We start from the raw sequence: 21,161 nt of genomic DNA on the forward strand, positions 1-21,161 counted from the left end.
TATCCTGGGGAGGAAGAACTGTGCTCACTTCTGAAATTCCTGAGACCTGGGCTGGGTGAGCCATGTGATTGGCTGTGACCACCCTGATCCCCCAGGAGTCAGGACACCCCATAGGTGACAGAGCCAGGTAAAGGCCTTAGCAGGGAGGGTACAAGGTCAGGCTAGAAGGTAACTGTTGCAAGGTGACAGTGCTCCCCTTGCTTCCCAGGGGGCTGTGAAGGGGCCGCCCAGGGAGGTTTCTCTGAACATTCCAAGAGCGTGTCTTACCTCTCTTGCCTAACTGCCCCTGCGCACCATAGCACCGAGCAGAGGCGCTGACCAGGGCTAACTGCAGTCACAGCTGCGGAGAGAAGGAGGATCCGCCTGGCAGGAAGGCGCGAGGCCCAGAGCCTCAGCCTCTAGTTCCTTTGAGTCTCTAATCCGCACCTGATTGGTGTTCGGGCCTTTGTATCAACTGCTGAACTTGAAAGGTTTTACTTTAAAAAACTGTGTCCAGGGCCTCCCTGGTGGTGCAAGGGGTTAAGACGCAACCGATGAAGCTACCCACAGCCACTGCACAAGTTCCATCCCCGGCCAGGGAGCTACCCACATGGCGCAGCAGACCTCTCCTGTCTCCCCGCTGCTCCCCTCAGCAGTGTATTTCAGTCAGTCTGACTGTTCTGCTCCCCACTCTGTCTCTGGTGAATCCTCTCAGCCCCCCACACCTCTGGCCTGTACCCCAGTTCTTGTATGCATAAATAAATCTTTAAAAAAAAGCCACCGTTTGTCCAGACAAAGGCCCTTTTAAAAACAAAAACAAAAACAAACAAACAAAAAAAACTGTGTCTAAACACCATGCAGGTGTGGGGAGCAGAGACCAGAATCCCCACCCACACCTTGTGGGTCCTCCAGCGCAGGGCCGGAGCTCGCCACTTCTCAACCCAACCACATGCCCTAAAGGGGCCACATGCCCTAAAGCCGTCCAGCTGCCACCAGGGGGCACAGCAGTCACCTCCCTCCGGTCTGGGGCAGGGAGTCCTCAGGGGCAGAAACCTTGAATGTGGGGAGGGGTGGGGGCACGCGGGGCTCTAAAAGGAAGTGTCCTTGCTGGGCACAGCCGGTGTGGGAGGCGCGACATCTGTGATCTCTCCTCTCTCCGCAGGTATCTCCACCCCGTTTCTCTTGGCAAAAATTCGGTTTATCTCCACAAATGTCTGGCCCTTGGTCTCAGGAATAACCACGTAGATGTAAACAGCAGTGAGGAGGCAGATTCCAGCAAAGATGATGAAACTGTAGGCCCCAATCGCTTCCTGGGCACGAGACAAGAACGGAGGGGTGGGGGAGAGATGGCGGCAGCAGATCCGGGCGGGGCCCGCTGAGTCACGAGAAGCTTCTTGACGGCCAGTTTTATTTTTATTTCACCCCCAGAGGAGTGAAGTAACGAGAAACTTGCCTCCTCCAACTTGTCCAAAAGGACCCCTTAGCCTTTAACACCAGGGCTGTCTGGGGGTGGTGTGCCCCAGGTGAGAGGCGTGGAGAGGCAGAGCGGACGTGTGCGCCTCCAGAAACAGGGACAGGGAAGCAGGGTATGGGGGTTCGCCCCTCGCCTGGTGCCAGCGGGCTCTGCTGCCCTTGGCCTGGCCGACCAGAGCCGCTTCTAGGAGCCCTTGGCCAGCTGCGCGTCTGCGACACAGGAGCCGCCCGGTGTCGCATGAGTAGAGGCTCCAGGAGGAGGGGTGCCTAGTTCCTGGAACCCCTTCTATCTTGGGGAGAGCAGGGTGGGGCCCTCGCTCACCTGGATGGAAGGGAACACGAAGCCCACGACGAAGTTGGTGAGCCAGTGCACAGCCCCGTCCACCATGAAGGCGGCGGGCCTGGAGGACTGCAGGAAGATCTCTGTCCTCACCACGGAGGGCACGGGGCCTGGGGCAGAGAGCACAGCACGCGTGGAGCGGAGGGGGGCTCCGGGGACCCTGCAGGGCCAGGGGTGCATATACACAGACTGCCCCAGCCCCAAACCTAGAGCCCTAGAGCATGGTATGTTCCAGACAGCTGGAGAGGACTGCTCCCTTCAGGGGCCTGGAGGTCGCACAGGGGTCTTCCAGGTCACACCGGGGCCTCAGCGTCCGGGCAGGAAGCCGAGCCAGCTGGTTTGGTCTGGACAGCAACCGCTGGGACTGGCAACCCAGGATTCACAGGCCCCCCACAAAATTAGGGCAGAAGCTGAGAGGGTCCACTTAGCAAAGTCTGGTGGGGAGACCCGAATCACTCAGTGTGTCCGAGTCAGCGGTGCTCAGTCAAGGGTTGGGGAAATGAAACGGGGGTTTCTAGGGAGCAGCGGGTGTTGCGTCCCAGGCCTTCCCTGGGCGCCGGGGCTTCTCAGCAAGGCCTGTGGGAGCGGGAGACCCTGAGGGCGCGCTCACTGGGCGCCTGGGCTTGGGAGGTGCTGCCCCCGTGTGGTGGGCCTGGGGAATGACAGGAGCCCCGAGTCTGAGCCTTTTTTTTTAGGATCCTTTTTCCTAAGGAGACTTCCCCCCTAAACTCTCCACACCTTGTGAAGTATTAAGGTCACAGATATACCTGTGTGCTGTGGACCTATCTCTACCTTTGCAATAAAAAAGAATAAGATTCTGCCCCTTCGCTCAACCACTCCTGACCCAGGAGGGTGATCCGGCCGCCTTGCAAGGCCTGGTGTCAGTGGCTAGAGATGGAAAGAAATTCAAACCCCAGGAAGAGCTGCCCTGGGGATGTCAAATGTGAAACAACCCAGTGGGGAGGGGGCCCACTTTGGGGTTCTGTGTGCCAAAGGGCCCTGCGGGAGGGAGTTCTCTACCCCCTCCCCCTGCTCTCCAGGGGACAGAGGCTGCCACACTGGTCATGGCTTGGTACTTCGTAAATGTTTGTTGAGTGAATACATGTGAGCTGGAACCGTCAAGGAAAAGCTGGGCCAAGTGTTCAGTGCGGGTGGGGTTTGCATAGGAACGGAGGAAAGGCAGAGGGCACATCATGAACTTCATGGGTCAAGGACATCCATTCACTCAACAAAGATTTTCTGAGCACCTGCTATGTGCGGGACCCGGGAGGTTGGTAGGGGATGTGCTGCTACTCACTGGGCCCGATGGAATGTCCCGCGATGTAGGAGAAGACACAGATGATGCCCAGGTAAGACAGCTTAGGGACCTGGTTCTGGGGGGAGAGGCAGGGCTGTCTGTGGCTGCGGGGCCTGGCCTGGGCCTGTGAGTGCTTGAAGCCAAGGGCCCTTTGCAGATGAGCCCACCTGTGGGTCCCACCTTCCTGCTGCAGGAAGGAGCCACACTGGATTTCAGAGCACCTTTGTGGGTTCAAGGGCGCTGCAGGTGAGAAAGGGAGGAAGATGAGGACTGACACCTGAAATTGTGCTGCAGCGGGCTTCCACCAGCCTTACCTGAGGGAGAGCGATGGGTGGGAGGGACACCTACCGTCTACTTATTCTCTGCGTTTATTCTCACCAGAGGATTAACCCCAAGTCTTCGCAACACCCGCTGAGTGAGGGTAGTGGTGTTTCAAGAAGCCTGAGCACAGACCTTGAGGACAGCCCCTCAGGATCAAGCAGTGCCCAGACTCAGACCCTGCAGGGCAGGGCTGGGACCCACGCTCGGCTCCAGCTGAGAGGATCCTGCTGGGACCAGGGCTGCTGGCAGCCCACCCTCTCTGCCCCGCACTGCCAGGGCAACATGCCTCCAAACAGGGTGAACTTTCAGCCAGACTGAATGGGGTGCCCGGAGCTGATTCTGTAGGTAACGATCTCACGACAATTAAGAAAACTGCTATGGGGCCTCCCTGGTGGTGCAAGGGGTTAAGCACCACACTATGAAGCAGTCCGCAGCCTTTGCAGCACAAGTTCCATCCCAGGCCGGCCAGGGAGCAACCCACATGGCACAGCAGACCTCTCCTGTCTCGCCCGCTGCTCCCCTCAGCAGTGTGTTTCCGCCAGTCTGCCTGTTCTGCTCCCCACTCTGTCTCTGGTGAATCCTCTCACCCCCCACATCTCTGGCCTGTACCCCAGCTCTTGTATGCATAAATAAATCAATCTTAAAAAAAAAAAAGAAAACTGCTATGAAGGGGGCGGCGGCACAGGGCTGGGCCAGGGGACTGCTGCTCCCATCATGACGCTGTCTCCAAGCTGGAGAAGGAGGGCAGGGAGGCTGGATGGCAGGGGGATGAGAGGCCAGCGGAGGCTCATGGGCAGAGGAGTGACAAGCTCTGTTCACATTCCAACACTGTGGGCAGCGGGGTGGGGCCGGCTGGCAGCAACCCATCTTGGGACTGGAAGCAAAAGAGCTCGCTGGGGCGGGAGGGTCTGCCTGCACCCAGAGCCCCCGGGCAGATGCTGGGCATGTTCTCAGGCAGCCGACAGGACGGGCAAGTAGACTGGACAGAGCATGAATTTTCTCCTCCTCATGAAGGACAGTGGTTCTGACTCTTACAGATTTACTCATGTGATTTCTGTCCACTGCACCGTTATTGCAAAAGCAACAGAAGCAAAAAGGCGTCTGAAGACATACAACATCAAAACGGATAGAAAATGGATAATAGGAAATATATGCTGAGAAAATAAGCCGTGGCTGACGTGCCATCGGGAGAGATAGTCGGCCTGGCTAACTATCTTTTAAGCTTGTCCACAAAAGCAACAAGGCCTGACACTGGGCTGTGAGTCATCCAGCCTGACTCTAACCTCGGAACTAAGAGGACAGGAAAAGGGACACCCAGACCTCATTCAGAAGTGGGGGGTCCCCCCCGCAGGAAGAGCCGGCCACCTACATGACAACTTCTCCATGTAGGGACTGATTTCTCACTGCCCAATCAACTTGAGCCAAGTCCACATTCCTTTGCCCTTAGACTACTCCTTCACCAATAAGATGTGACTCCTGTGTCCCCAAAATGATGTAAATCCTTTCCTTCCCTGGTGGCAAAATGGATTTGAGTTTTTTATGCTCCTGTCTGCTTGCCAGTCAACTCAAAACGAGCCCATTCTGCTTTCAAAAGGCCGGTGCCATGATATTGGTTTTCTGCGCATTAGGCAGAGGCCCCTTGGCTGGGTATCAAAAATGACAAATTACAACTGCCTGTGGCTGCCGGTTGCTTCGAGATTAGAGCAGCATTTTTACTTTCTGTGTAACAAAGCTTTGTAAGTTAAATCTTAATGGGAAAAAAAAAGACAAAATGATGTATTTCTTGTTTGGGCAGCCATTGTGTTTTAATTGCACTCAAACACTTCCCAGCTACCATTACAGGCTCTCCTCAGAGAGAGGGTCTGTCCCACTGCATGCTGGCCTGGGCTCCCAGACAGGGCAGGGGAATGGCTTCAGGGCTCCTCTAGTTCATTACCCAGCTACTTTCCAGCGTGGTTACACCCAAGCATTCACATGCTGAAACATCTGCTTTATTCTCAGTTCTTGTTTTACTGTTATGTTATGTTAAGGGTAGTGTGTTGAGTTATTTATTTGCATGTATGGGGGGGGGTCACCCATGCCTTTATCACACCCATGGCACCACAAAGTACTTCCCCAGGAGGTGAGCATGGAGTGGGACCTGCTGAGAATGGGGAACCCCCCCTCGCCTGCTCCCTCACCCACCCCCACCCCCTGCCTGCTCCCTCACCCACCCTCACCCCCTGCCCGCTCTCTCACCCACCCCAAGGGGCAGGCACATGAGGTCCCACCTGAAAGAGCAGCACCAGGGTCAGCGTGACGCAGGCTAAGCCGCAGATGCCATAACCGACCAGCAGGAGGAGCTGCCTGCCCAGCAGCTCCACGGTGAAAGCCTGCAGGTGACAAGGGGTCAGGAGGTCAGAGGGCATTGGCTTCTGGGACTTGGTCCCCCCACGCCCTCCTCCACACCCCTGAGGCCTGCTTCACGAATGCAGGAGCTTCTCAGGCTAGGAGTTTGAGGCCCACGCTGCAGGCCCCACACCCATGGCCCTTGTTTCAGCACTGACAGAGCCCCGGACCTCCACACCCGCGCCGCTTCCCCCCTTCCCTGTAACGACCATGTCCCCAGATTCTGGATTTGCTGCCTTGACCTCTCCGGGCCTTGCTGAGGCTGACAGGACCGCCCCTCCCCTGCTAGCCTGTTACTAGCAACAGATCATCTGTGAGGCTGTCAAACATAGTCAGTGAGAGCCCCCGACCCTCAGCCTCTGCACCACCACTCCCCTGCCCGAGCCCCCAAGGCAGGTACAGACAACAGGGGTGGCCCTGCGCCCCAGAGTCTGCTGAAATCTCGCAGACTCACCAATCCTAACCCTGCTTGCCCTGCCTCGCCTGTTCTTTCCTACTAACCTTATAACCTGGCCTCTTGCCTGTGTTCCCCCCAAGCCCCAACACACCCCCCGGGGGCTTCCCCACGGGGACCTCCTGGGGAGCTGTAACTTGATCTTCAGTGGCTCCGTCTCCTCCTGACCCTTGGCCTTACCACACCCCAACAGTCACAAAACCCACATTTTAAAATAGGCCACCAAGAGGGCCTGGACACGGGCCTGGACCCCAACCCTTAGCTCTACCACTCCCTGTGTCTGAGGTCACTTTTCCCTGGCGCCAAGGAATGGTGTTAGGGGCTTAAACAACCAGCTCTGGGGAAACTGTGAAGAAGGAGTGGCAGCTTTCCAGAACACCTTTAACCTCACAGGTTACTCAAGAAAGAGGAATCAATAAGATGACGTGGCAAGCTCCTGGAGAAAGGCGCGCCGAGGCGGCCCGGCCTGGCTGTGGCATCTTTGTCGAGTCACCTTTTTAAAACAAATGTGGTGCATGTAGCAGCGACGAGGGGTTCAGCGTTTCAACACAACACCCAGAAACAACGGTCTGACACCCACAGACACCAACACCTGCAGCGGAGGCGGGGACGGGCTTCACCGGCCTCGGTTTACAGAGCGCGAGCCTGGCCCGGAGGTGACTAAGGAGCCTGGTCAAGGCACAAGGAGAGGCATGGGCGCACCCAAAGGCCCACGCCCCCCACCAGCCTCTCAGCCGACCCGTGGGCCCCTGACGCACCCCATGGACGGGAGCGTCTGGTCACTCACCGAGATGACGGTCATCACGATGTTGACCACGCCGGCCCCCACCGTCACGTACTGGGAGTGAGCGGCCTCCACACCGGCCGCCGTGTAGATGAGGTCTGCGTAGTAGTTGATCTGGAACAGGAGCGCAGGGGTCGGGGGAGAGCCCGGAGGACGCGGTGTTGTTGGTAGTTTGCTACCTCAGGCCGGGGCCTCTCCTCTCACTCTGCTCAAGGTCCCCCCAGGCATCGCCTCAGTCCCGCCCAGCCCGGAGGAGAGGGGCGACCCCGCCCTTCCCAAAGCCACCGTGGTCCACACTGACAGCTCTTCTTAACCTCCGGGAGGCCCCAAAGACCTGACGCCCCCTCTTCCTGACCCGGCCAACTTGGGGCCTTCTGGAGGCGGCCCCCACCCCCTTTGTGCAGATCTCTGCCCACCCCTCCACTATTTGATCGACGCGGTTACAGATAGAGAACCATGTTCAGGACAGCGATGGCCCCAGCAGTCACGGCTGAGCCTCCTCACGGCTCTGACCCAAGCCCCTGCCCGCCCCCCCCCACTCCAGGCTGAGACGGTTCCAGAAGCTCTCTAGCTCCTCCTGCTAGCTGCTCTCTCGTGGAGGGGGAGGGGGCTGGGGGAGGCAGTTTTTCTTGGGGGCTGGGAAGCAAAGGCGAGCTTCTGGAGTTAAGAGAAAAATAAGGTGGACACGTGGGGAGGCCCCTGAGGTTTCCTAAAGCCAGCATTCCGGGGCCTCCCCGGTGGCGCAGCGGTTGAGCGCTGGGTTGCGAAGCTGCCCGCAGCCTCTGCAGCGCCGGTTCGATCCCCGGCTGCTCCCCGGCCCCTGGAGGAGGGTCCCACATGGCGCACAGACCTCTCCTGCCGCCCGCTGCTCCCCTCAGCAGTGGACTTCGGCCCTTCTGCCTGCTCTGCTCCCCGCTCTGGCTCTGGTGAATTCTCTCACCCTCCCGCGCTGCTGACTGTGCCCAGTGCTTGTATGAATAAATAAATAAATCTTTAAAAAAACAAAAAAACAAAAAACAAAAACGAAAAACCCAGCATTCCGCCCTAGTTTCTGGGCCGTCCCTGCCCCGCAGAGCACCCCTGGCCTTCGGCGGCTGGCCTGCGCGCATGAATTAGGCTGCTCTGCACGAACTGCTGCCGGGTTCTGCACACGAGAGCATCCCAAGAGGCGGAGGGGCTGCCCCGCAGCCCTGCCTGTGACTCTTAGTCTGAGTTTCTCCAGTCGCCGAGCAGCTCTTTTGTTCAGCGACTGTCCTCCTGCCCCTGGATGCAGAGCTCAGCCCTGGACGTGGCTCAGCCTGGACGTGGCTCAGCTTGTGCCTTGGCCACTTGGCCGCCAAATGACCCATCTAGGGACGGGCTGGGCGCTCCTCGGGATTGCTTGGTGACATCCGTTGAGTTTGATGAAGTCAAGCGGCCTCAGGGGGCAGCGGAAGTGTGGCCGCCCCCCCCAGAGGCTCAGCAGCAGCCCCCACACTGGGGAGCAGAGCCCCCGCCTCCCCCCCCACCCGTCCCTGGCACACCGGCCGCCCCTCGGGCCCGTACCGCGTTGATCCCGGAGAGCTGCTGGCCGGCCATGAGGACGATGATGGAGACGAGCTGCCAGCGGAGGGGCCGGAAGGTGAGGAGGTTGAGCACGGACAGGCGGCCCTCGGCCTCCTCGGCCTGGCTCTCCAGGCGCATTTCTTCTATCTCGTCCTCCACGTTGGCCCGGCCTCTCAGTTTCCTCAGATCTGGGAGAGCAGACGGTCCCACCTCTGCTGCTGGCGGCAGCTCACCCAGCTCGGGGGCCGGGGGACAGCACCCCACCAAAACATTGGCCTGGGCTTCCCGAGGGCGCGGCGTTCACTGGCCCCCAGCAGGCGCTGGCACCGTGGTGGTGCCCCCAGCCCCCACCACACGCACCCCGGCCGCGCGCTCTGCACTGTCGGCCGGGACACCGACCACAGCATTGCTGAGTCCTCATGAGCTGCACCTCGGTGGCAGCCCCCCCTCCACCCACCACCTCCCCTTCCCTGCTGTGGGCATGTGAGGGGCGTCCTGGCAGGCGCGGGAGGCGCGGGCCGGTGGCGGGCGCAGCGTCCTGACAGCAGCCGTGTTCTGGTACCTCGCCGAGCCGTGTCCTCGTCTCGCCTCTGAATGAGGGTGTAGCGCGGGCTCTCGGGGAAGAAGGGCAGAGACAGGAGCTGCAGCAGCGCAGGGACGCCCGTGAGTGCCAGGAGCACCGGCCAGCCTGCGGGCGGACACCCAGAGCGTGGGGCCATCTGGCAGGGGAGTGCCAGGGCGCTGGGCACCTCTAGCCAGCCTTCCTGTGACCTGACTCTCCTCTGGCCAGGTCACCTGCCCGTGGTGTCCCAGCCCCAGCGAGTGCCAAGGACAGCAGGGACCTGGTTCTTGCCCCGCGGTGACTGCCAGGGCCCCCACGCAAAGGGAGGCTGATTCAGAGGCTCGGAGTTCACTTTGCGGGCAAGGCACGACTCTCCTCAGGACCAGCACCCACAGAGGACTTAGGGTGTGAAACCTGGAGACGATGAAGCCGGGTCCCTAATTTTATGGCTGGAAATGGCATAATCGCTGCCTCACGAGGGGGTGCCGGCGGGGAGGGGGACGGGCCCAGCACCGTGGCTGTGTGAGCGCCTTCCCGAGCTTCGGGTTGAGGGGGCAGAGCTGAGAGTCAGCGATGACAAAGGCCCTGCACCCCCACCTGTAGCCCTGGCAGGGGACTTGGAGCAGTTATTTAACCTCTAAGCCTTGGTATTCTCGGCCATGCGTCAAGATGACAGTGGTGGTGGTGGTGATGGTGGTGATGCTGATGGTGGTGATAGTGATGGTGATGAATATGACGATGGTGATGATGGTGATGATGATGGTGATGATGGTGATGGTGATGGTGGTGGTGATGATGGTGACGGTGGTGATGCTGATGGTGGTGATGCTGATGGTGGTGATAGTGATGGTGATGAATATGATGATGGTGACGATGGTGACGGTGGTGGTATTAATGGTGCTGGTGCTGGTGATGTGATGGTGGTATTGATGGTGTTGGTGTTGGTGATGGTGATGTGATGGTGATGGTGGTGTGAATATGGTGATGGTGATGATGGTGATGCTAAAATGTCCCACAGAGTGGTGAGGGTTGGAAGAGACATCGTGCCCCAGGCATCACTGGTCCTGGGCAGTGACAGGCCAGTGTGGCCTCCACTTATGTCCCCTCGTGGCCACCGCTTGACATTCACCTGCACGGGGAAGCCCGGGCTGTGGAAGCTGCTCTTCCACTGAGCACCCGCGGGGTTTTGAGCCTGAGACGAGGTGTGGCCCAGGAAGACAGCGATCCACTCGCTAAATAATTTGCTTGGAACTGGGGAACTTGAAAATGGTTATGGAAAAAACCACACCAACCCCAGCGGGTTTTCGTGCCCGCAGTTCCCGCCGTCTGCGTCTCCCTCCTGGTCTTCTCCCACCCAGGCCTCGGGGACGAGGCCCCCCACTCCGCTCCCCTACACCTACGGGCCTGCCCCGACCCCTCACTCTCAGCCACTGACCTTGCCCTATTTCCAAGACAACAGCAGCATCCAGAAGAGTCTAGCGGGGCACCGGCGGCCAGCAGGCCGCGCGCCTGTCCACCCGCTGCCGTCCCCGCGCCCCTCGCGCGCCCACCCGGACGGACGTGGCCACGCTCCAGGCCCCGCGGTCTTTCCCAGCTGATAGACCTCCGCTCCCCATGCTCCATCCCCTTCCAGCTGCCACCCAGCTGCTCTCCTCGTCTCGCAGAGCAAAACTCCACGGGCTGTCTACACAGCCTGTCTCCCTGTCGCCTGGTTCCCAAAGCACTGTCCCCACCGCTCACCTTGACCTTGTCAAGGTCACCAGCCACACGCTGCCTGAAGGTCACCTCTCAGCTTCCCCTGACTCGTCTGTCAGTACCATGGGCACAGCGGAGCGGGGGGGGGTGGTGTGTGTGTGGGGGTGTGGTGGGGTGTGGTGGTGGAGCAGGACCCATGGCCACAGCGCCCTCCCCCCGCCCCCGCACCTCGTTTCCCTGCTTGGCTGCAGCTACCTGTGGCGTTTCCCAGGGCGGCCTGCAGGCTGAAGATCTGTGCCAGGAAGACGCCCACGATGACAAAAACCTCGGTCATTGTTCCCAGGGTGCCCCGGAGGTTCTTGGGAGCCAGCTCCCCCAGGTACATGGGGAGGGCGCTGTAGGAGATGCCTGGAGGGGGACGCAGCTGTCGGGGCAGAGCACGGGCAGTCCCGGCGCCCCAGCTCCAGGGTTTCTGCCCCCGTGGGGGAGGGGAGCGCGCCATCCCGCTGCCCGGTCTTACAAGGACCCCTCCAGAATCCTGGGGCCCCAGGAACACTGGTGGGGTGGTGAGACGCGCCCCCTTCCCAGTGGGGTAGCTGGAGCCCCTGCTATGGGGCGGAGAGTCCCTCGGTGGAGAGATTTAAACACACGCCCTCACTTGGCTTTGTTTTCTGAAGCGCGGGTGCCTTGTGTGACCTTTGTCCTGGCTGAAGAAACCGCCACAGCTAAGAAGCCTCACCCCGCTGCTGCCCGAGGCCCCACCGCCTGTACCCCTTGGGCTTGCAGCCCCTCGTCCCGGCGGGGTCTCCCCGACGCACCTGCGCAGACACCGAGCACCACGCGCGCGAAGATGATGAGCTCGAAGGCCTTGGCCACCTTGCTGACCCCCATCAGGACGGCAGGGATGATGGCGAAGACGTTGTTGACCAGCAGGGTCCCCTTCCTGCAAGGACAGCAGAGCCCGCGGGGCGGGGCTGAGATGGCAGGGCGCGGGGAGCCCCCCAGTCACCTTAGGGGACCAGGATGTGCCTGGGGAGACGGAGGGTGAAGACAAGATGGGGAGGCCAGACCGATGGGCAGAGGCCCTAGGACTGGGAGTCAGCGGAGGGGGTGGCGAGGGGCCGGGCACAGTGGCGCTGCCTGAAGATGATCAAGGGGATCAAGGTCTGCCTCCCTGGGGTTTTGGGGGATGGGGGAGCTTCCTGTTGCCAGTGGCTGCAGCAGGAGGCAGGAGGTGACTGAGTGAGGCACCCTTGGGCCTGATGAACCCGAGGTCACTTCTGAGGCTGAAAGGCCGGAGCCTGTGAGGGGCGGCGTGGAGCACACGGTGGCGCCTGCTCCCCAGGCCCCAGCCCTGCCTGCCAGGCCAGGCTTGCCCTCGAGCTGACTTGGTTCGCGGCTCCCTGGCCCCTGCCCTCCCGTCGGCCTGGGTCTTGCTCTAGAGAGAACAGCAGAGGCTCAGGAGGGAAGAGCACCCAGCGGGGGGCTGGCGGCACCACACCTGGGGATGTCCCACCTCTGTGGCCGTGGGGAGCCTCGGGAGCTGGCTGATGCAGGGGAGCGGGGTCTGTTGGACAGGGCGGGACACGAGGCTAGGAGCCAGAGGGGGGCTCACCACAGACACCCCTCCTGTGGGGCGGCGCTACGGTTCTACGAAAACAAGCTCTGCCAGGCGACGCCTGCTCACGGACGTGCATGCTGGCTTTCTGAGGCCACTTTTCTCTCCCTCCCTGGCTTCCCACCCCCGGAGCTGCCACCAGAGCCCAAACTCCGAGTCCAGGCTCAGCCAGCCATGATGCCTGCAGAGAACAAGTGGCCCCCACAGGCGTGTTCCCCCACAGTCTGCTCCTCCCCCCCCCACACCTGCTCCTCCCACAGCCCCTCCTCAGCCTGAGGCCTTGTCAGTTTAGGGGAAGGGCTGGCTGTCCACTCTGCTGGGGTAAGGCTGGCTTCACCCCCAACAGTATTGCCGTCTGCAAAAAGATGAGACCATCCCTGAGGTCCCAAGTTCTTTGACTATGGGGTTCAGGCAAGGAAGCCGAGGCCAAACCTGGGCTTCTAGAACAGTCTAGTCACTCTTGATCTAGCTGAGGACAGCTGTCTGAAATACAAAAGTCTGTGTTTTGGCATCATTACAATACAATGTGTGTCACCTCCATTCACGCACACAGCATATGGCAAATTCACTGTTGAAGAGTTCATGGACGCTGCTTTCATAAACAATCCTCAGTTGGCAATGTTTTCTTCTAGGCATGGATCCCCAATTGCTCTGGTTCTTTGAAATTGCTGTATTTTCTTTAGAGGGCTTTCCACTCACCCCCACCAACTCCTGGCTGTGCACAGCAAGTGTAACTGTGAATCTGGGGTGGAGAGGGGGTCAGGCCTGATGGACCCGAGACCTCACTCAGGACCTGGGTGCTCACCCAGCTCCCTTGGGGACCTTGCCCTGGTGTCTCGCTTATCTGGTGTCCTGTCTTTGCAGCACCTGGGCTTAGGCAACAAGATCAGTGCATCCGTGAGGCCAAGCAAAGTACAGAGAACTAACTTTCTTCCTTCTCAAGCAAGACACGGGACAGGGGTCCGTGACTCAGTCTGAACCCAAACCTCAGAAGGACAAGGCTGATGAGGCCACATGGGGAAAGGAAGCAGGCGCTCCAGCTGGGGGTCACCTGACCACGAATCAAACCCAATCAATAAGCATTTATCACACACCTGCTGGCAGTGCTGACAGGGCACCTGTTAACACTGTCAGGAACTTTGATCTCGAGGCTGCACCACCTTCACAGGGCAGATGGCAGAGGGGGTGCTCTTACTGTGCAACTGACAAGAGAAACCCTGGGACTTGCTTTTAGGCTGTGTTGTGTATGCTCAAGTGGGAACTAGATTTCAGGCCTCCTGGTCTTCAGGGTCACTCCTGAAACATCTCCCAGCCACACAGAGCTGCCGAGGGACAGTGTGATTTACCAAAGTGAATTATAAGAAAGAGCTGCACCTTCCTCTTTACCTGCCACATCTGTCAACCATCAGGCCGACGACCAATGACCCCAGCAAGCCGCCCAGCGGGAACATGGAAACGGTGCAGGACCACAGTATCAGCAGGTTCTTCTCGTCCATGAATGTGCCATGTCGCTCGAAGTAGGTTTCGTTATAGAATGACTTCAAGACCTGGAAAACATGCATCGCCCAGAACATGGGGCCACTCACCAGAGATGATGAAGCCATGTTCTCAGTTGCCTCTGTCACTGGATATTTCTTTTTCTTTTTCTTTTTTTTTTTTATTTTTTTAAGATTTATTTATTTATTTATACAGATTGATTGATTAATTGATACAAGCACTGGGTACAGTCAGAAGCGCGGGAGGGTGAGAGAATTCACCAGAGCCAGAGCGGGGAGCAGAGCAGGCAGAAGGACCGAAGTACACTGCTGAGGGGAGCAGCGGGCGGCAGGAGAGGTCTGCGCGCCATGTGGGACCCTCCTCCGGTGGCCGAGGAGCAGCCGGGGATCGAACTGGCGCTGCAGAGGCTGCGGGAAGCTTCGCAACCCAACGCTCAACCGCTGCGCCACCGGGGAGGCCCTGTCACTGGATATTTCTGCCAGTGTCCCTAGGACACGATGGATTCTCTGCAGCTACCTGAGAACAAAAAAGTCTGCTGTGTGGAGTGAGATGAGGAACCAGACAGCAGAAAGCACTGGGAAAAAATTCACTGTTTAAAAATTCATTTTGCAGGGCTTTCCAAGAGGCAACATAGGAAATATTTTTACTAATTGTGTGACTCTGGACAAGTTATATTACCTCTATGAGTCCTGCTTTCCTCATCAATTATATTATAGGAATAATATATCTCCATTAGTGAACCTGTGCACGTCCAATGTGATGTACTGGTTGTGCATTACTTGACTGAGAGAAAAGATGCTCCGTCAATGGTAATAATCTTAGGTGTCAGGAGCAGCTACTGCAGCACCTCCTGTAAGCACCTGCTGGATAAAGTGCAGCCACAAACTGACAACTGAAAGTACAACAGAACTTACATACTCAAACGGATGAATGAACAAGCATGACTCCCTCTCAGTTGAGTCCTAACATGCCCTCTTCATCTTCCTCCATTAAGTTTCATTTTTTGCTCCCCAGTGCAGCAAAGCTTCCACACACCCCTTGTCCCAACGTCCCTGGTAAGGATGGTGCTCCCGAGGGATACAACACGAGCCATTGTCTGTTCTCCAGAGGGAGGCATCCAGGGAACAGGGGAAAATGGGCTGGGGAGCTTCTGAAACAAGATGGCAGCCTCCATGAAGCAAGATGGCGGCCCCCATGAAGCAAGATGGCGGCTTCCATGATGGCAACCTCCATGAAGCAAAATGGCGGCTTCGGAGCAGTAAGATGGCAGTCGCCTCCTACCCACCTGTACCCACCTTGTGTGGTGTGTTGACCACTGCGATGTTGTAGCCGTACTGGAAGGCCGAACCAAAGGCTGCGCTCAGTGTCGCCAGCACCAGCGTGGGCTGGAAGCCCTGTGGGCGATGAAGTCTATGGTCAGGGACAATGGGAGGTGGTCACAGGGACCTCTGGAAATGGAGTGGACCCCGGGCAGGAATGGGGGGGGCAGAGGAGCCCAGTCCATGCTCGGGAATGAGGAGGTGGAGGGGCAAGGTGGCTGGGTTGCAGGGTGAGTGGCATCTTATGCTGTTCTTGGCCCACATTCATTCTTCCCTTGAGCATTCCCGAGTGCTGGCCCCGTATGGAGGAGGAGGGCTCCGCAGAGCAAAGGCTCAGCATCATGCTGCTGTGTGATGCTGACATTTTGGGGTGGGGTGGGGTGACGGGGGTGCGGGCAGGGGTCCGGAGGAACCATACACACACACACACACACACACACACACACACAACAAGAGGTAAATAGGAGAATTCCAAATACGCCAGCGGGAGAGGAGGCGCGTGGCCAGCAAAGCCTCTCAGAGCAGGCGCCTCTGAGCTGAGACCTGACGGATGGGCGGTAGCATCCTGTGAGCACCGGGGAAAGACCGTTCCAGACAGGGGGAGCTGCAGAGGCCCTGGAGGACACACCAGTCAGTCTTTCACTCCAGGACAGGGACAGGGCTCAGGAAAGCCACAGCCATTGTGTTGCCGTGGCTACCCCAACCCCCAGGGCATCTCAGGAGGGCCAAAGTCTGGGGGCAGGGGGGCAGCAATGGGGTGGGGCCCGCAGACTGAGTTGGTGCCACAGCCCCTCTCCTCTCCTGCTAACTGCCCTCTCCTTCCCCATCCGCTGCTGAGGCCCCAGCCCCGGGCCCCAACACGCAGGGCCAGGCAGGCAGAGAAGGGCAGGGGGACAGGACGGGGCCAGGCGGGAGGGGGCATCTCTGACCCCATCCAGTCTCCCATAGTCCACACGCATTAGAGCTGCGCTCGGCTCCTGACCCCGGGCCTGACCTGCGATGTGGGGGGAGGCCCCCCGCAGAAAGCCAGGGCAGTGCTAACCTCTCCTTGCGGGCAGCACTTCAGGAGCCTGCTCCTGCCTCCACAGGCCCCTCCCGGGTGGGACAGGGACAGGGGTGGTTTCCTGGGTCTGGCACTTACCCCCTCCCTGGGTGGGGTGGGCGGGAAAGCCCCCAGCTCATGTTTCTCCATCCTGTTTTGCTGAGAAACAGGCGCTGTCTCCCTAGGGACCCGAGTCCTGCTCTGGGCGGCTGCTCCGGGGCCAGCCACCTGCCTCCCCAGCCCCACGGCTTTATGACCCTTGTGGCCTCTGGACCCTGCTCACTGTCCCTACCAGCACGTTTTCCTTGGACGCAGCGATAAGATAAGAGTCACACACGGGGTGAACTTCATCTCTGCCTCTGCTAAGCCCGGCCAGAAGCTCCCTGATCTCCCCAAGGAGGGGGCGCGGGGGCTGGCTCGGCTCTGGACAGGAGGAGTTTCAGAAACCAAGTCACGCCTGGCTGACCGGCCCTCTGCTCCGGCGCTGTCTCTCCCTGTGCTTCCTCCTCTGGACCCAGACGGGCGATCCTGCAGGGGGGGGGCAGCTCACCGCGCTGAAAGGAATCCTGTCTGCCCTCTAGCCGGGCTTAGCCTCTACCAGGGCCAAAAGGAGAGAAAGACTGAAGATCACGATGGCAAATTAGCTGCTGGGGACTCCGGGCTCAAAGAATAATCACGACGACGAGGACTGTGGGGACAGGCGTGGACTTCGAGTGGCGCATGCAGAGAGGCTGGTGTGAGTGGCCACCGTGGACGCATGATGACCCCCGCGGGGATAAGGGGGCGCCATGGAACTAATCAGCTCCTTCCATCTCCTGTCTGCTGCGCCCCTCCTTCCTTTTCAGCCCTCAGGAGCAAAGTCGTTAACTGTTGGGGACAGTTCCCCACCCTTCACCCCCGATCGCCTAGCCAGGGGCCAAGTAAGGACGGGCCCTGGGCCAGGGACAGTGTCCACGCGCCCTCGCAGCCTGTTCTGGGCAGTGGCCCGTGGGGGAATGTCTTTCCCGTCCCAGGATCAAAGTGTGCTCCTTGGCTCTGCTTAAGTGCAAGTGGCATGGACCTGCCAGGCAGGCCCCCTGCTTGCTGGGTCCGACCCCACGGGCGAGGAGTCGGGTGGCCACCCACACAGCCTCCCGCAGCTGCAGGGTGGACCTGCTCGCCTCGGGCTGGGCACCGGGCAGGGCTGGCCTGGCGCCCCGCTCTGTCCTCTCACTGATGACACCTGAGCCTGGTCTGTTCTCAGCGACCTTGACTCGTGTGCTGGTCTCTCCCCTGGGTGCCCACCTGCCTCTTGACCTTGGCTGTGGCTCTTGACTGTGGCCAGCTGTCGACACCGAAGGCGGACATTTGTGTTTCTATGACAGTCTGTCCTAGTTTTGCTTCCCCGCTCACCCCGCCACGTGTGTCTCAAGAGTCTTCTGGCTTCTCGCTGCCGTGCCAGCGCCGTTCTGTCCAGGTAGGAGTCTGTACGGCTGCCCTGGCCGCCAAGAGGAACGTGAGTTCCCTGTGGCTTCTGTGACAAATCACCACGAAACTGAGTGTTCTCAACAGCACATGTGTTACCTTAGTTTCTGTGGGCGCTGAGTCTGACACGGGTCCTGCGGGCTGGGGGTGTCAGCAGGGTGCAGGGTGACAGGCCCTCCTGGGACCGCCAGGGACGGTCGTTTGCAGCTTCTGGAGGTCTCCCGAAGTCTCCGTCTTCAAAGCCAGCAGCGTGGGAGTATTTCTCAGACCACCTCTTTCTGGTTCTCCTGTCCCCGTGGTTACATTGCTCCCACCTGAATAACCCAGAAACTCTCCCATCTTGGGGTGTGCTGATTAGTTCCATCTGCAATTTCAGTGCCCCCTTGTCATGGAACTTAACATAGTCACAGGTTCTGGGGGTTGAGGGGCACGTTTGCGGGGAGGGTGGTGTTGTTCTGCCTCGTGATCTTCCAGTTTGTTCCTGAAGACTCTTGAACGCTAGTCCAGCAGACCTCTCCGCTTTATTTATCAGCCACTGACTGTTCTCTTGGGAGCCCTGCCTGGCTGGCCATGGCCCTCAGCCTCCTAACACCACCTCAGCTCCTCAGCTTCTCTCTCCCTCTTCCCTGAGTTGGTCACAACAACATCAAGCTGATGGCAAAACCCAGCTCCTTCCTGCTGTCCCTGCTGCTTGAAATACTCCCCTCCCGGCCAGGTCCCAGACCAAGGTCACCTCCTTGAGAGATCCTCCCAGGACCTCCCTCCTAAAGTAACCCCCACCCCTCACCTGGCACGGCTGACACTTGACCCTGAGTGTTCTCTGAAATGCCCCGACATACTGTATTTTTGACCATTAGATCTGCTTCCTGGCACATAGTAGGTGCTCAACAAATATTTGTTGAATGAAAACATGACGGCTTCCCTCTAAACACCTTGTGTGTCCCACAGGCTCCTCCTTTTCAACATAAAAAAATTTTACTCTTTTCTCCCCAAACTGGCCACCCAGCTTCCCCAACCCTCCTGGTGGGTCCATGTCAGAAACCTGTGGGCCACCTGCGGGGACCGAGTGTCCCTAAATCCTGCTGGCTTGGCAGGACCCCTCCCATTTGTTGCTGTCTGATCTCCTTACCCAAGTCCCACGGGTCCTCATTACTGCCGCCACCCAAACCCAGGGACCCTGGGGCTTGGGGTCGTGTTGAGGATGAAGTTCAGACTCAGTTTGACTCGTAGGGGCCGGAGGATCTAATCCCACCTTCCTGGCTTCACCTTCAGACCAGACCACTTGGTGTTCCTTGAACACCTCCACATCCCTCTCTGCGTCGGGAATGTGTGTTCCTCTCTCTGCAGCAGGGCGGTCCCCCAGAAAGGCGAGGTTCCAGGCTCCCTGGCCCACCCAAGGCAGGATGTCGCTGAGCAGGGAGGAGAAGCTGGAGAGGACCGGGAGAAGGAAGGAAGGAGATGGAGGACAGGATTGCACAAGGCGTGAGGAGCAGGAGCATGAGACAAGCTGCACTGGCTTGTCTGCCCGCCCTGGTTCCGGGGACTCGGGGACAAGGAAGGAGATGGTTCAAACAGACGTGGCGAGAGCCCGTGAGGAGGCTGGCAGTGGCAGCCTTTATCTTGACTTGGGTTTTGATTTTGCTGCTTTCCTTCCAGACTTACTTGGCTGCTTCTGCCCCTTTTCTGTGGGTCACCAGAAGGTGTCAGGCTGGCAAGCTTTGGGCCTCAGCGTTCCTGTTTGGCTGTGCACTTACCCACAAGGGGATGGGTAATTTGGGGTGTTTAACTGGAAACTAGTTCAACTATGTTCTTTCTCTTCTCTCTATAGCCCACCAACTCTATTAAAGTTATTTTCTCTTAAACGTTGTACACACTAGAGTATGTTTTGTCTTGATGTGGCGGATGGCAGAACATATTTAGAATAGGCAGGTTTGGGGGGCCTGGGGGGCCCCTCACCTACAACAGCTCTCTTGCTGCAGCTGCCCACCCCCTGGAGAGTTCCTTTGGTTGTTCCTAATGCCACACCTCCCTTCTCTTGTGTTTTACTAACCGCCCAGGCATACGTCCCTATACCCTATAGATGGTTCTGTGGGTGGCCATCACTGCCACACCAGCGGAACATGAGTACATTCTAAGACCCCCAATTAACTGTCACCACAAGGGCTGTCCCACAGGGATCTTTCTAGACTTCTCCTCCTGGATTATCTGTAACCCCCACTGCCACAGTAAGATGAGGCCCTGCCACCCCCCTCCCTCCTCCCCACCTCCTTGTTCCCTCCCAGTGCATATGCACAGGTCTCTTGCTGTTGTTGTTGTTTTTTCCCCAAAGATTTATTTATTTATGCACACAAGAACAGACCAGAGGTGAGGGGGCCGAGAGGAGTTGCCAGAGACAGAGTGGGGAACAGAGCAGGCAGGTTGACTGAAATCCACTGCTGAGAGGAGCAGCAGGGAGACAGGAGAGGTCTGCTGTGCCATGTGGGTCGCTCCCTGGCTGGGGATCGAGCTCATGCTGCAGAGGCTGCGGATAGCTTCTCTATCTTAACCCCTTGCACCACCAGGGAGGCCCCTGCTGTTGTTTTTTTAATCTATGGTTTATTTGTTCTTGAGATCAATGACCTCAAGAACTTAAAAATAAGTGAAAGTTCTTACTACATGCCAGGCATGGATCTAAACACTAAAAACGGATGAAAACACTGACTTCTCATAAGCAGGTGAGACTTTTATTAGAAAGAAGAAACCATGACACAGACAAGCCAAGTAATTTGCCCAAGTGCCACAATTAACTAAGAGGTGGAGGCCAGACTTCCCAGGGAGCAGACCTCCAGAGTCACAAACTCCACAGCCACCTGAACCACCCCTGCCCCTGACCCCTTGTTGTGGGACCGCAGGTTGAATGGCTAGCAAGACCCCTTACCTTCTGGCATCCCAGCCTTCCTGCTCACTCCTCAGTGTTGAGGGCACATCTTTGGCCATTTTCTGTGTCCCCTTCTGCTGCAGAAGTTCAAGGATGGCTTGATCACAATGTTACACTATGGACTTCATCCGGGCCCTCAGTGGTCTTGTGAGTCCATTGTCTGCAAAGTCCTCATTCCACCTTCACAACAGAAGCCCCCAACCCCATGCTGCCTGCCTGGCCCCTCGCCTCTGGCCCCAGCCCCTCCGACATCCAGATTCCACACCTTGCCAGAGGCCTCCGGCAGGGCTTCCTCCACTTTCCCCTCCACCCTCCAGGTTTTCAACCTTTTTTGCACAAACCTTGCTTCACACACACACACCCCGCTCTCAGGAAAGACCCTGGGTCTGCTCTATGTGGGGGGCACCCCCTCCTTGTGCCTCCCCACCTCTCTGTGTCCCCCTGCAGTGTTTACTATGTATCTGAA

At 58.5% G+C, this 21,161-nt stretch overlaps 1 protein-coding gene across 1 annotated transcript; it reads right to left on the reverse strand.

The window, feature by feature from the left end:
• Positions 1-1,067: 1,067 nt before the first annotated feature.
• SLC2A7 (solute carrier family 2 member 7) lies at positions 1,068-20,754 on the reverse strand. The gene is made up of 13 exons (XM_037499630.1): positions 20,696-20,754; positions 19,031-19,205; positions 15,249-15,347; positions 13,843-14,003; positions 11,657-11,781; positions 11,094-11,246; positions 9,144-9,269; positions 8,582-8,769; positions 7,040-7,150; positions 5,681-5,782; positions 3,090-3,165; positions 1,775-1,902; positions 1,068-1,289 (listed from the first exon to the last, which is right to left on the reverse strand). Exons 1-13 carry the CDS (start codon positions 20,752-20,754, stop codon positions 1,068-1,070), a joined length of 1,725 nt encoding a protein of 574 aa, XP_037355527.1.
• Between the last annotated feature and the right edge of the window lie 407 nt (positions 20,755-21,161).

The sequence above is a fragment of the Talpa occidentalis genome, unplaced genomic scaffold, assembly GCF_014898055.3.
Source record: "Talpa occidentalis isolate TD23 unplaced genomic scaffold, MPIMG_talOcc4v2.1 talOcc4.9, whole genome shotgun sequence".
NCBI classification, from domain to species: Eukaryota; Metazoa; Chordata; class Mammalia; order Eulipotyphla; family Talpidae; genus Talpa; species Talpa occidentalis.

Coding starts and splice junctions, on each gene's coding strand:
- SLC2A7 (XM_037499630.1), bottom strand. CDS start 20,754: ATGGCCAAAGATGTGCCCTCAACACTGAGGAGTGAGCAGGAAGGCTGG. Junction 15,348..19,030: donor CTGAAGGTGAAGCCAGGAAG/GTGGGATTAGAT, acceptor CATCGCCCACAG/GGCTTCCAGCCCACGCTGGT. Junction 9,270..11,093: donor CGCCCTGGGAAACGCCACAG/GTAGCTGCAGCC, acceptor GTCCGCCCGCAG/GCTGGCCGGTGCTCCTGGCA.